This window comes from Gossypium hirsutum, chromosome A12 (assembly GCF_007990345.1).
Source record: "Gossypium hirsutum isolate 1008001.06 chromosome A12, Gossypium_hirsutum_v2.1, whole genome shotgun sequence".
In the NCBI taxonomy this organism is placed as follows: domain Eukaryota; kingdom Viridiplantae; phylum Streptophyta; class Magnoliopsida; order Malvales; family Malvaceae; genus Gossypium; species Gossypium hirsutum.
In genome coordinates, this window is record NC_053435.1 from 108395664 (window position 1) to 108407445 (window position 11782).

An 11782-nucleotide genomic window follows, 5' to 3' on the forward strand; every position below is an offset into this window, starting at 1 on the left:
TTTTTTAAAGTCGTACCTATATATTACTATTACATCCAATCGTAAGTGGTTACATCAAATTTGAAAATTGCATAAATTGAGCCAATTCTAGGAAACAAAAATTTCTTGTAAACGTCTCTTGGGTGACCCACCGACGTTTGAAAATTGGGAAATCAAAATCTTATATAAGGTAAAAATGTTATAGAGATATTTGTTTTAGGAGTCGGATTTTATTTTATTTTTTTATTTAAAAATTAAATGGATTAGTCTTTGTACGTTAGATATAAAATTAAATTAACTATTTTTATTAAAAAAATTATCAATTTCTAATGTAAAAAACTAGTATATTTTTAATAATATTTTTAATAGTAAAAATCAATGAAGTTTTTACCAAAAGGAACAATTTGCTCATTGATCTAGTGCTTACTGATTAATTTGTCCTTGTTTTAGTAGAGGAGGTAAAATACAACCTGACTCCTAGTATAATGATTTTCATGATATTTTTACCCCTTTTATCATCAATATCTATGTTTATTGAATGGTTAAACATAAAAAAATTATTAACCAAAGACAAAGCGATAAGACGTCTCGAAAAAAAAATTCAAAGTTCAAATTTGGAAAGCAATTTGATTGCTCAATTTTGATACATGTCTAAACTCATATAATCATTCGATCAAAACCTAGGGATAAAAGATTGTTACGACCATTTAAAAACACAATAATTTTTTATTAATTAAATCACAAGTGAAACGATATATGATTTGTGTTTATATTTTCGATCAACACTCATTTCGAATTTAATACACTTTTTTTTATTTAGAGAAAATGAAATAAATTCAATTTATGAAAAAAGTTGGTAGTTTTGATTGTCATCATATAAGCTCCAAATTATTTCACAATCAACCTTGACTTTAGTCGGTTCATTGATATTGACCCTCCCTAAATAACAAGCAAATTCGTATTTAAAGTGTGTAATAAAATGAAATTTTAAAAGACTTATAAAATGACAAATATCAGTAATAAATAATACTAGAGGCAAAGTTTTCTTATTATTATATTAGTTTATAATTTGATTGTTTTTCACAAGAATTAAATTATAATTTTATTATTTTTGAACTTGACAATTATTTCTCTTTTAGTTATTGAACTTAAAAATTTATATAAAATTTCGTGTGACGATTTTGTACAACCTTAGAATGTCACATTCAATATTTTAATAACTGGACTAGTGGTTGAACTAGTTAGACCACTAGTTCCAGGTTCAACCTGTTAAACTATTAATTTTTATTTCAATTTTCAATTTTTACTCTGAGTCAATCGGTCCAACCTCTTTATTCTAACCGTTATATTGATCAGTTCTCTATCTATCTGATCTGATTCTGTTTTAGTAACATTGGACATATCATCAATTATTAACAAGATCCAAGTTTAAGGACCAAAATAAATTTAATTACTAAATTTAAGAACCAAAATAAATAAAAAAAATAGAAATATTAATGTGAACTTAATTACAAAATTTCATATTTAAATATATATTACAAATTAAAAAAAGAAAGAAAGAAAAGATCAACTCATCCAAAATCTGTGAATATGAACCATGATTTTCATGATGCAATAATTGTGATTAGTTTACTGTTATATCAAATCAAGATGTCGAGGGCTCGACAAAGAAATGCAAACCTATCCATTAATCCAACGGCCTAAAACCAATGGAATCAACCATTAATTATTGGGAAATTATTTGCTCCATTTTCAATCGAGATAAAAAAATTTGGGGATAAAGCATAATTTAATCCCTGAATTTGATATTTTTTTATCTTGATCCTTAAACCTTTTTTGTCCACATTAGTCTCGGAACTTTACAGCTTTTCCAATTGTGTCCCTATACTTGAATTCCATTGAAGTGTGGTTATGTGACACTATGAGATTTTACCACATTATTATTTAAAAATATTTATTTTTTAAGCTCAATTAGATGTAATGATGATCTACATTTCATTTTTTAAAGGGCGAAACAAGAGGCAAGTATGGGCATTAACCTCTTGATTAAAAGGGGTAATTGCAAGTTTAGCCTCCCATAAAAATTAATTAGTTAATTTAAGTTTTTTTAACCCTTTTAATTTAAGAAAATTTTGCATTTTTTGGCCCGTGCTAAAAATAATAATTCAATTTTATAATACTTAAAACAAATTTATTTAGCTTTAACCCCTTAAAATTTTATAAAATTATCTCGCCCCTTTGAAAAAATTTGGCTTCATCCTTGCTCCCAGCCTCCCAGGTAGGGACCTAAATCCCTTTATTTAAATGGGATAATTAGAAGTTTCGTCCCTCTTGATAATTAATCAATTTATTTAAGCATTTTTTAAATTTTAATCCTTTTTAGTTATTGAAATTTTACATTTTTGGCTCTTTCAAAAATTTAATAATTCAATTTAAACCCTTTTAACAAACAAACAAACAAAAAAGAAAAAAAACAAAGAAATAAAGAAGAAGCTCTAGCCCGCTAAAATTTTATAAATTTATCTCACCTCCCCTCAAAAAAATCATGGCTTTGTTTCTACTCTCAAAGAAAGAATTCATTTTCGAATCTCGAAAATAACATTATTGAAAAAAATAAATACTTACAGATATGAAAGATATCTTAGTTCTATCGGAAAGTAGGGAACTTGGAGGACACGTATAGTAGATTACATGGGATTTGGAAGCTAAGGAATTTCTTGTCACATAGATTGCGGAAACTTTATCTCCATCAACCCTTTTTTTCTCCAATCTTTTAAATTTATTGATCCATCAATTTGGTCATTATCAAATGGAAGCGTGGTGAGATGAAACTCTGTTTCTTTGGGTCTCTCTCTCTCTTTATATATATCTTTTAAAGATGCATAGTGTTTTAGTTCCTTTCCATGCATGACTTGATCACGATGGTTGATCTTCAAATCTCATGGCGGGCCATCAAAAAACCCTTCCCATGTCACTCTTTAATCTCACCTCCTTTCAACATATGTTATAGGGTCCTGTTTGAATACAGGGACGAAGCAGTAGGGGTTAGAATTGAAAATTTTTGTTTGAGAGGAATAAAGTGTAATTTGGTTGTTACATTGACTTATAATTTCAAAATTTTTAAAGGGATTGAACTGAAATTTTACCATTTTTGGAGCAAAACTTTAGATTTATTGAATTGGGATGATGATTTGAGTAAAATATTAAACCTAAAAAATGAGTTTGAATAAAAAAAATTATGTCCGTTTTAAATATGGGTCAGATTCAAATTTCAATATTCAAAAGCTAATCTACTCGTTTTTGAGTTTATAATATGTTTTTTCCTTTTATTTTTTATATGTTGTATTTATGTCCTATGGAATTAAATATATTATGCTATAGTTGAATATTAAAAATATACGAAGTTGCTTATGTTTAGGGTTTTAATAGAAGAGAAATTATACAATACTAGTAAAAGATATATATAATTATTAAATATTAAATAAAATAAATATATTTAAAAATATTAAAATACAAACTAGTTTAAAATGGGTTTGGATTGATGACTTAGATTTAGATAAAATTATATGTTCATATTCTAGTCAAATAATATTATATATAAATTTAATTTGACTTAACTAGATCTATGAATCCCTTTATTGAGTTGATATTTAATAGGCAATTAATAAGCCATTAATCATAACAGGCTTAAGAAATTAGAATTGGAATATTATATTATCGTATGTGGTCCAAAAATATATATATATATATTTTTTTAAAAAGAAAGAGTTGTAGGTGAAGTGTGAATCTTAAACAAGTCGAATTGTAAGGCTTGAAAAGATTGAAGTGAAAAAAAAAGTTACTTAGTAGTTATCTCAATAACACAAGTTGTAGATTTATGGCATGATTGATGGAACTTACATATAAAAACAAAGAGTTCAAAAGGTATTGGAAGAACATGCTTGATGGAACTTACAAGTTAAATCAAGAATTTTACCCTTTTTAAAAAATATAACCAATGTTGATTGAGCCAATTAATTTAGGTCGTCCGGCCGGATTAATTAGATCGAAAATTAATTGGGGTGTTGAGTCAAAAAGGGGTTTTGAACTGATTAATTTGAGAACCGATATAAATAAGTTAAATCGAATTTTTAAATTGTTAATAATTTTTTAATCGAATTGGTTGAATCGATTGGACCGACAAACCAATGGTTTGACTAGTACGACCACCGATTCGATTTAAAAAACATTGAATATAAGTGGTTCTTAGTTAGTTAGCAGGTTGAGTTGAATTAGTTGTTGAAATTAATTAGTTAATTTTGAAATTTAAAATTTAAAAAATAGAGAGATTGAATTCTTAGAACGGAAACTATATAGACTAAATTAAAAATTGAAAAAATTACATAGACTTATAGCATATTTTAAAATTTTTAATCCAAAACTGAGGATGAATCCTTACTTGATTCCTTGGGTAGTTTTATTTGGGGAATAATTTAGGGTTCCTTCATAAACGTTATTCTATTTTACTTTATGATTCAATTAATGCGGAAATGCAAATAACCATGAAAAAGAAGAGGGTAAATTCTACTAGTATTCACTCAATTATGAATAATTTTTTGTTTTAGCCATTCAATTAAAAAAAATTATAAATTCATGACGTGTCAATTTTTTTAATTAGTATAATAATAAAATTGGTTCTCGATATTTTTTTTGAATTTGATCCTAATTTTATATAAAATTATAAAAATATCGTTAAAAATAAAAATATAAAAAAGTAATATATATATACACACATAAATATAAAAAAATGTATAGAGATTTTTAAATTTTTTTAAAAATTTTATTATCTTGTAATTATTGAACTGGGGATTCAACTGCTAGTCAAATTAGTTCAACCACTTATAACATTGGTCATAAGGTGTTAAATTAAACTGTGTATTTTTTATTTAATTATAAAATTAAAAAATATATTATATATTTATTAGAAAGATGTTAGAAAAAGAAGCGGTTCGAACAAAAAAAGAAAAGAAAAAAAAGCGGCCCACCCATACAGACCAAATTATCCAAAACCTGGCCCAACTCTAATTTAAGCAAATAAAAGGTAATCTACACAGCTGGTCATCCAACTTTCATAGAATTTTATTTGAGGCACTTGAAATAAAAAGGGTTGCAATATGGGCACTGTTATTACATACTTTTATCATTTTAATCACCTAAATTTTAATTTGCCATTACATGCACTCACTTTTGTCACCCAACTTTACTAACCAGCAGTAATGTAATGTAAAGTGACCTTAAAGATCATTACAAGCAGTCAAATCGATGTTTCCAGTAGCCGGAAAGCTGTTGTAATCCATGTTCCCTACAGATTGAGCAAAGCTTTTCGTAGGGTTCATGTTAAGCTCGTGAGGGAACTCGAAAAGAAGTTCAGTGGCAAGGTGGGGGTTGTTTCATGTTCGAGTCATTGGGGATTTGTAAGTCAAGACTTTTTGGGTTGGGTCATTTTTGGTTTGGGTTGTTTCTCTTTTATGTTCGAATTGGGTTTTTTGGTTCGAGTCAGTTGACGGGTCTATGTTAAGTACATGGTGATTTTGCGATGCTTAATTTGCATAAGTTGTTCTTCCCACACTTGATTTGGGTTTACCGTTTTACATAAGTTTCTACTTTTCCCGGAATATGAACACTTATAGTCCGCACGTTTTCTCAGTTTTAACTTAGTTTATCCTTACATGATAGGATGTGATTCTCATTTCCACCCGAAGGATATTAAGGCCTCCAAAAAAGGGCTCTGCTGTTCAGAGGCCACGCACCGTACATGAGGCAATGCTAGAAGATATCATCTTACCTGGCGAGATTGTCGGGAAGCGTCGATGGATTGAAGATGAATAAGGTACAAACAGTACTATAATGTAGTTATTGATGCTAATGCTCATTCATTCTTTGCCACCCTTGTTGTGTAGGTGTATTTGCATCCGAAGGAACGAAACAACACGGAGTATAAGCTCGAGACCTTTTCTGCGGTTTACAGGAAGCTTGCCGAAAAGGATGTTGTGTTTGAGTTCCCCGGTACAGTGGCATAGATAGATCCTTTTCAAGTGTATTGACACTTCGTGTTTTGGTCTTCTTTGCCTCCAAAACTGTTTTGTTGTAGTGTATCTTAAAATTTTGGCATTCATTTCATTATATAGTGCATTAAGCTGAATGTTCAATTAGGAAAACAGCTATAAAATAGATATTTGGAGTGTTTTGAGTTCTAAATGCTTATTAAATTTTTTATATTTGATGATATCAAAGAGGGGCTCATTGGGCTAGAGGTTCACTCAACTAAGACCCAACTAAATCTTCTTCCTGTCACATTCTAAATCTCCTGTAGTTTTGTTGTCAATCTTGGCCGTGGGAGACCTAAATTAAGCTCGTTAATTATATAAATTTTTTCCGTCACTAAAAAGAAGTCAAAATCACTTTACGTATGCTCACTCTATTAAGATCTTTTATAATCTTTACATTTTTTTGTAAAACAATTCAAAACTATCACCGACGATTCTTGACATATTGTATGAATTATTTTTAACCTTCAAAACCATATTTTGTACTAACACAAATGTTAAAGAAGAAAAAGAATAAAACTCAATTCAGTATTCTTATTTGGACTGATATACTCGTCAATTCTTGATTTAACTAATCCAATTAATCTGACTCAATTCTAACAACATTCTACCAAAATCTTTTATGATCATTACATTCTTTGTAAACTCTTCAAAACCATCACTAACGGCATTCAACATATAATGTGAACCGCTTTCAACCTTCAAAACCATATTTTGTATCAACAAAAATGTTTTTTAAAAAAATCCAGTTTAATACCCTTATCTAAGCCGATATACCCCTCAGTTCCTAATCCAATTAGTCCAACCAATCATCTGAACCAGTTCTAAGGACCCTTTTACAGGTGAGTACCGTGGGGGGTCTCTAGGTATGTGGATCAACCACTTTTTAGGACTTCATTGTCTTCAGCTCTGATTCCCTATCGTCCAACACCAGCTAGGTCGACAACACATTCAAACACTGCTCACATGCCATTGCCCAAACTTCACTTATGCACATTAGGTAACTTGTCCTTAACCCAAATAATATAACCTAACCTAAGGTCCTCATCTATTAGGGTCCCATTTTACTTTTGAACATCTCCATCGGCCTCACAATATTGTTTCAAAAAATGGGTCTGAACATATAGATTAAATAAAAGTTGAAAAATCAACATTTTCTATCTGCCCCCTGGTGAAGTAGGGTCAAGAGGATATTGGACCTCATATCCATAAAGGGACCACTTTTTTGGCTTGGCTCTGTTCCCTAGTTTGGGATCTTTGGCCACTCTTGTTTACACTTGCATTCACCATATGATACATGGACACAACTACTGGTACCATTCCTTTCCTCCAAGATCGGTTCCGGTACAATGATGTTGGGGTTGCAAATACTGTCATTCGATTTTATAATGGTGATTATTGGAATCGATTGAATTAAAATCGTAAAGTAAATCTGAAACGATTATATTATTACAAAATATTGATCATTCTTATGCCTTTGTTGAGGTCAATGTCTATTGTACTAAAACAGTTGAAGATTCAAAAAGTATTAGATTCCTGCATTAATATTTAAGATGGTGCCATTTTGTCAAAACTTTAAAGAGAATAAATTTTGTTATTAGTCATTGCATTATTTATAAATTGTGAATTTAGTTCTTTTAGTTTCGTCATTTTTAGTCATCATATCTTTCGAATTTTAAAATTTCAGTTATTATCAAATAATACTTATTAAATGCAATAAAATAAGTTATGTTATTTTCAAATTTTGATGTGACAAATGTATTAACAGGTGTAATGCCATATTAATTTATTGTTTCCACATATTACTAAAAAAGATCCAAATAATGAATTTAAATGTTGTCGCTTTACATCAAGATTGAAATTTTGAAATTCAAAAAGTATTAAGGACTATGAATGATCCAATCGAAGAACATGAACTTAATTTATAACTTTAAGCATAGTAAAAGACTAACAGTAGAAGTTAACCAAATGGATTTAGCTGTTGTTGTTTGGAACAAGATTGAAATTTCAAAATTCGAAAAGTACAATACTTAAATCTACAGTTCGCACATAGTACAAGGAGTAATAGTAGAATTTAACCTTCCAAACTATATTTTGACTAAAAGGCCTCAAACATTGTATTATTTCGGGATCTAAAAGGGGAAATGATTTATTTAACCCAAACAATATATTGTAGGGATAGAAGGTGGATGGCATGTCTTCGAAGACCTGGTTCAAATGCCAAACATCTCATCACAATTATTTTCTAACCAGTCCCAAAATTTGTAAGAAATTAATAATTACAACATATAGAGGGACCCCTTTGTATAATTTAAGAAAAAATTGGTTGTATTAAGTCAATCCAGATATTGCACTTCTCCCCCTAACCACATAATTTTTTTTTAATAATAGATATTTGGAGCTGTTTTTCCATTAGAATTTTTTTGAATTAATGTGTTGCAATTATGATTATGACAAATTTTTTAACAATTTTTTTAAAGAATCCATGTGGAATTATATGCCAAGTGGAGATTGTGTGTTTGAAATTTTCAGCACCATTTCAAGAATATAGATAGAGACAGTAGGTGGGGGTGGGGGGTTTACTTCAATTGATGCAACATTTTTTTTTATGTTCTTCAATCATTAATTGTTTTTTAATTATATTTATGGATAGATATTAATTTGAGACGTGTTGTTATTTCTGGGCTTATATTTAAAGCTGAACAAGTTGATGGCAAAAAATCCTTTAAAATAAATGCTGTGGCTTTCAAATAGCACAGTGTGTTTGAAAAACTACAAGGACTAAAATGTAAATGTTTGAAAAAATACAAGGACTTGGGGTAGAATTAGACCTAAGGAAAAATGAAATAGCTTCACCGCCCATATCTATAATGGTAGATGGTGGGGGAAGGGCAAAAACATAAATGTTGAAAATGTGTTTTCTTCTTTACTTAGCTTCAAATTTAACCCAACAACACAAAAAGGTAAAATATCAATTTCAAAATTTGTGAAAAATAACAACATAATAAAAGCTTTAAATTCAACACCCAAAAAGGTGAAAACAAAATATGGTTTCAAAAAGGATTAGCTTACCTAAAAGGAGATTTCAAATGGTTTAAAGTGGATGACATGGGAGAAGAATGGTTCCTCACACTTTGTTATCTATTTATTTATGTGGAGGAATTTTATATGAAGGTTTAATTTAAATTATTGTATCAAGTTTTTTTTATTTTATTTAATTTCATCCTTGTAAAAAAGATTGGTATTTTGGCATGATATAAATAGATTCATCCACAAGTTATTGGGTAAAATAGTAGTGATTTTGTCAAAAAATTATTATTATTATTTTTTACAATGGTTAAAATTCTTATCTTGTACGTAAGTTATATGGTTCAATTTCTGCCATCCGATTAATAATTCCATTTCTTTAAGGTGAGTTGAGTGTTTTTTTTTTCTTTGTTTCTCATGTAGTAGTATATATATATTTATATGAGATGAATATTATTCACTGACATGATGTATTAGTTAGGTAGACCTTATACATATAGACACGTATCATTCTTTGAACTAAATACGTGTTCATAAGATTTTATGCGAGCCCATATTGTAAGTGTAACTCCGTGGGAAAGCGAGCTTGACCTGTGAACCTAGCTTGTGAGTTTATAGCGATCTAGCCCAAATCCATTCTGACTTTGGGCAAGTGATGATAATTATCCTAACAAGGTGAATTTAAAATTTATTTAAAGGGAGTCAAAATTGAATTATAATTTTTGTGTAAGTTTAAAAGTGTAATTTTATATTGTATTAACTTATGATTTCATCATTTTAAAAAAACTAAATAGAAACTTTTTTATATTTTGGGAAGTCAAAGTATAATTTTACCAATTATTAAGGGACTAAAAGATCAATTTATCAAAATATCCAACACACCGTAGTATAAAAAAAATATTAAAAGTTGATTATTTTTTTCAAAGAATGAAAATTGACATGGTCATATATACTCATATTGGTGGTTGAGACGGCAATTCCAAATAGTCAATTTTACGTTTAGAACGGTTTAACCTTTCTTTTTTCTCACAAAAAAGAGAGTAAAATTTCTTAACATTAAATTCTCAACTATTCCCATCATTTGCGCCGTGTTTCTTTGATTCCTTCCAAAGAGATTAAAAAAAATTCTTCCTTTTGTTCGATTCATGTTTTTTTTTTCTTTGCCTAAGAATGAAAAAGATAAATCCTTTCACAGCTTTCTCTCTCTCTAATTTTCCATCAAAATTTTGCAGAAAAACATGAACATATTTGTGTCTCATCATATCGCTGTAAGTTTATGGAACATATCCATTATTAAGACAAAGCTGGTCTTTTGTCTATATTTCCTCGAAATCCACATAAAATTCCAGTCACTCTCCTTTTTTTGACTTGTTTTTTTCTCTTTTCTTTTTTCAGTTCAAAGAATCTTTGTCAATGTTCAAAATCAAAGCTTCAAATTTCTTCCCCGCCTACCACTATTGAATCCTTTTCCCATTTCCTCAAAAACCTTTTTTTTTTTTGTGTATGTGTGTGTTAAGAAATTAAAGCCAACCCCCCCCCCCCCCAAAAAAAAAAAAAAAATAAACAAATCATGTGTTCTGAAACAAGTCCAAGGGTGTCTTTTTCTCATGATCTAAGCCAACCAACAATGGAACAACATGAACAACGAAGAGACACAAAGTTGTTAGAACAGCCTCCTTGTTCGGATTTCGAGTTCAACATTTGCACCACCAGCTTCGACCAACAACAATGGTCATCAGCCGATGAGTTGTTTGCTAATGGTATGTTACTCCCTAAAACAGTAACCCCAAAACATGATGCCATTGCCCCATCACTTGTTTCGCTTCCACCCCGGCCTAAATTGTCCATGGCTGATGATGTAAGAAAAGACATGGTGGAAAAAAAACCAGTTTCCAACAAGTCTTTTTGGGGTTTTAAAAGAAGTAGCAGCCTCAATTGTGATGTTAAAAAGGGACTAATTTGTTCCTTACCCCTTCTTTCGAGAAGTAATTCAACCGGTTCGGTTTCGAGTGCGAGTTCGAAACATAAGCATAGTTCACCAAAGCTACCATCATCATCATCATGTTGTAATGGTTATCAGTTTCCTCAAAAGCCTCCATTGAAGAAAAACCATGGGAATTGTTCATATGGTAATGGTGTTAGAATCAGTCCTGTCTTGAATGTGCCACCTCCTTACATCTCTAAAGGAACAGCCAACCTGTTCGGTTTAGGATCCTTGTTACGAAATGGGAAAGTCAAGAAGAGCAAGAAATGAATTTCCTTACATGATGTTGGATTATTTTTTTGTAAACTGTTCAATATTACGATGAACAAAGAAAGGAAAAGTTATGGCATATGTGTTGATGCATATCTTTGAAGTGTGACAAAGCCTAGGAGACAAGAAAAAGACAGGTACCGTTTTCTCTCATGGCTTGTTGGATTCAATGGAAAAAGAAGGTTTTGGCCTTATTAGTTCACAATTATGTAGATAAAAAGAGGGTTTTGATTTGCTTATATGAAAGATTTCTCTTCTGTTTTTGTTGGTGTTACCATTTGTTTTTTCTTTGGAATATGATGCTGTGTATGTTGCCCTTTATGGATATAACTTGTTTGTATTTTACCTTATGATACACTTATAATCTAATCATGGACCATTTTGGTTGTTGTTGGTTGTCCGGAGTGAAGCTAGAAAGTTTTTAGGGGCCAAGATT

General features: G+C 30.0%; 2 protein-coding genes across 2 annotated transcripts; both read left to right on the top strand.

The window, feature by feature from the left end:
- The first annotated feature begins 4508 nt into the window (after window positions 1–4508).
- Window positions 4509–6207, top strand: LOC107930994 (40S ribosomal protein S7-1). The gene is given in 5 exon segments (XM_016862772.2): window positions 4509–4535; window positions 5259–5432; window positions 5695–5825; window positions 5827–5848; window positions 5919–6207. Coding segments are annotated over 5 exon segments (474 nt in total). The 3' UTR covers window positions 6039–6207.
- Window positions 6208–10127: 3920 nt separating this feature from the next.
- Window positions 10128–11607, top strand: LOC121211242 (uncharacterized). The gene is made up of 2 exons (XM_041083810.1): window positions 10128–10360; window positions 10488–11607. Exon 2 carries the CDS (start codon window positions 10663–10665, stop codon window positions 11344–11346), a length of 684 nt encoding a protein of 227 aa, XP_040939744.1. The 5' UTR covers window positions 10128–10360; window positions 10488–10662; the 3' UTR covers window positions 11347–11607.
- The last annotated feature ends 175 nt before the right edge of the window (window positions 11608–11782 follow it).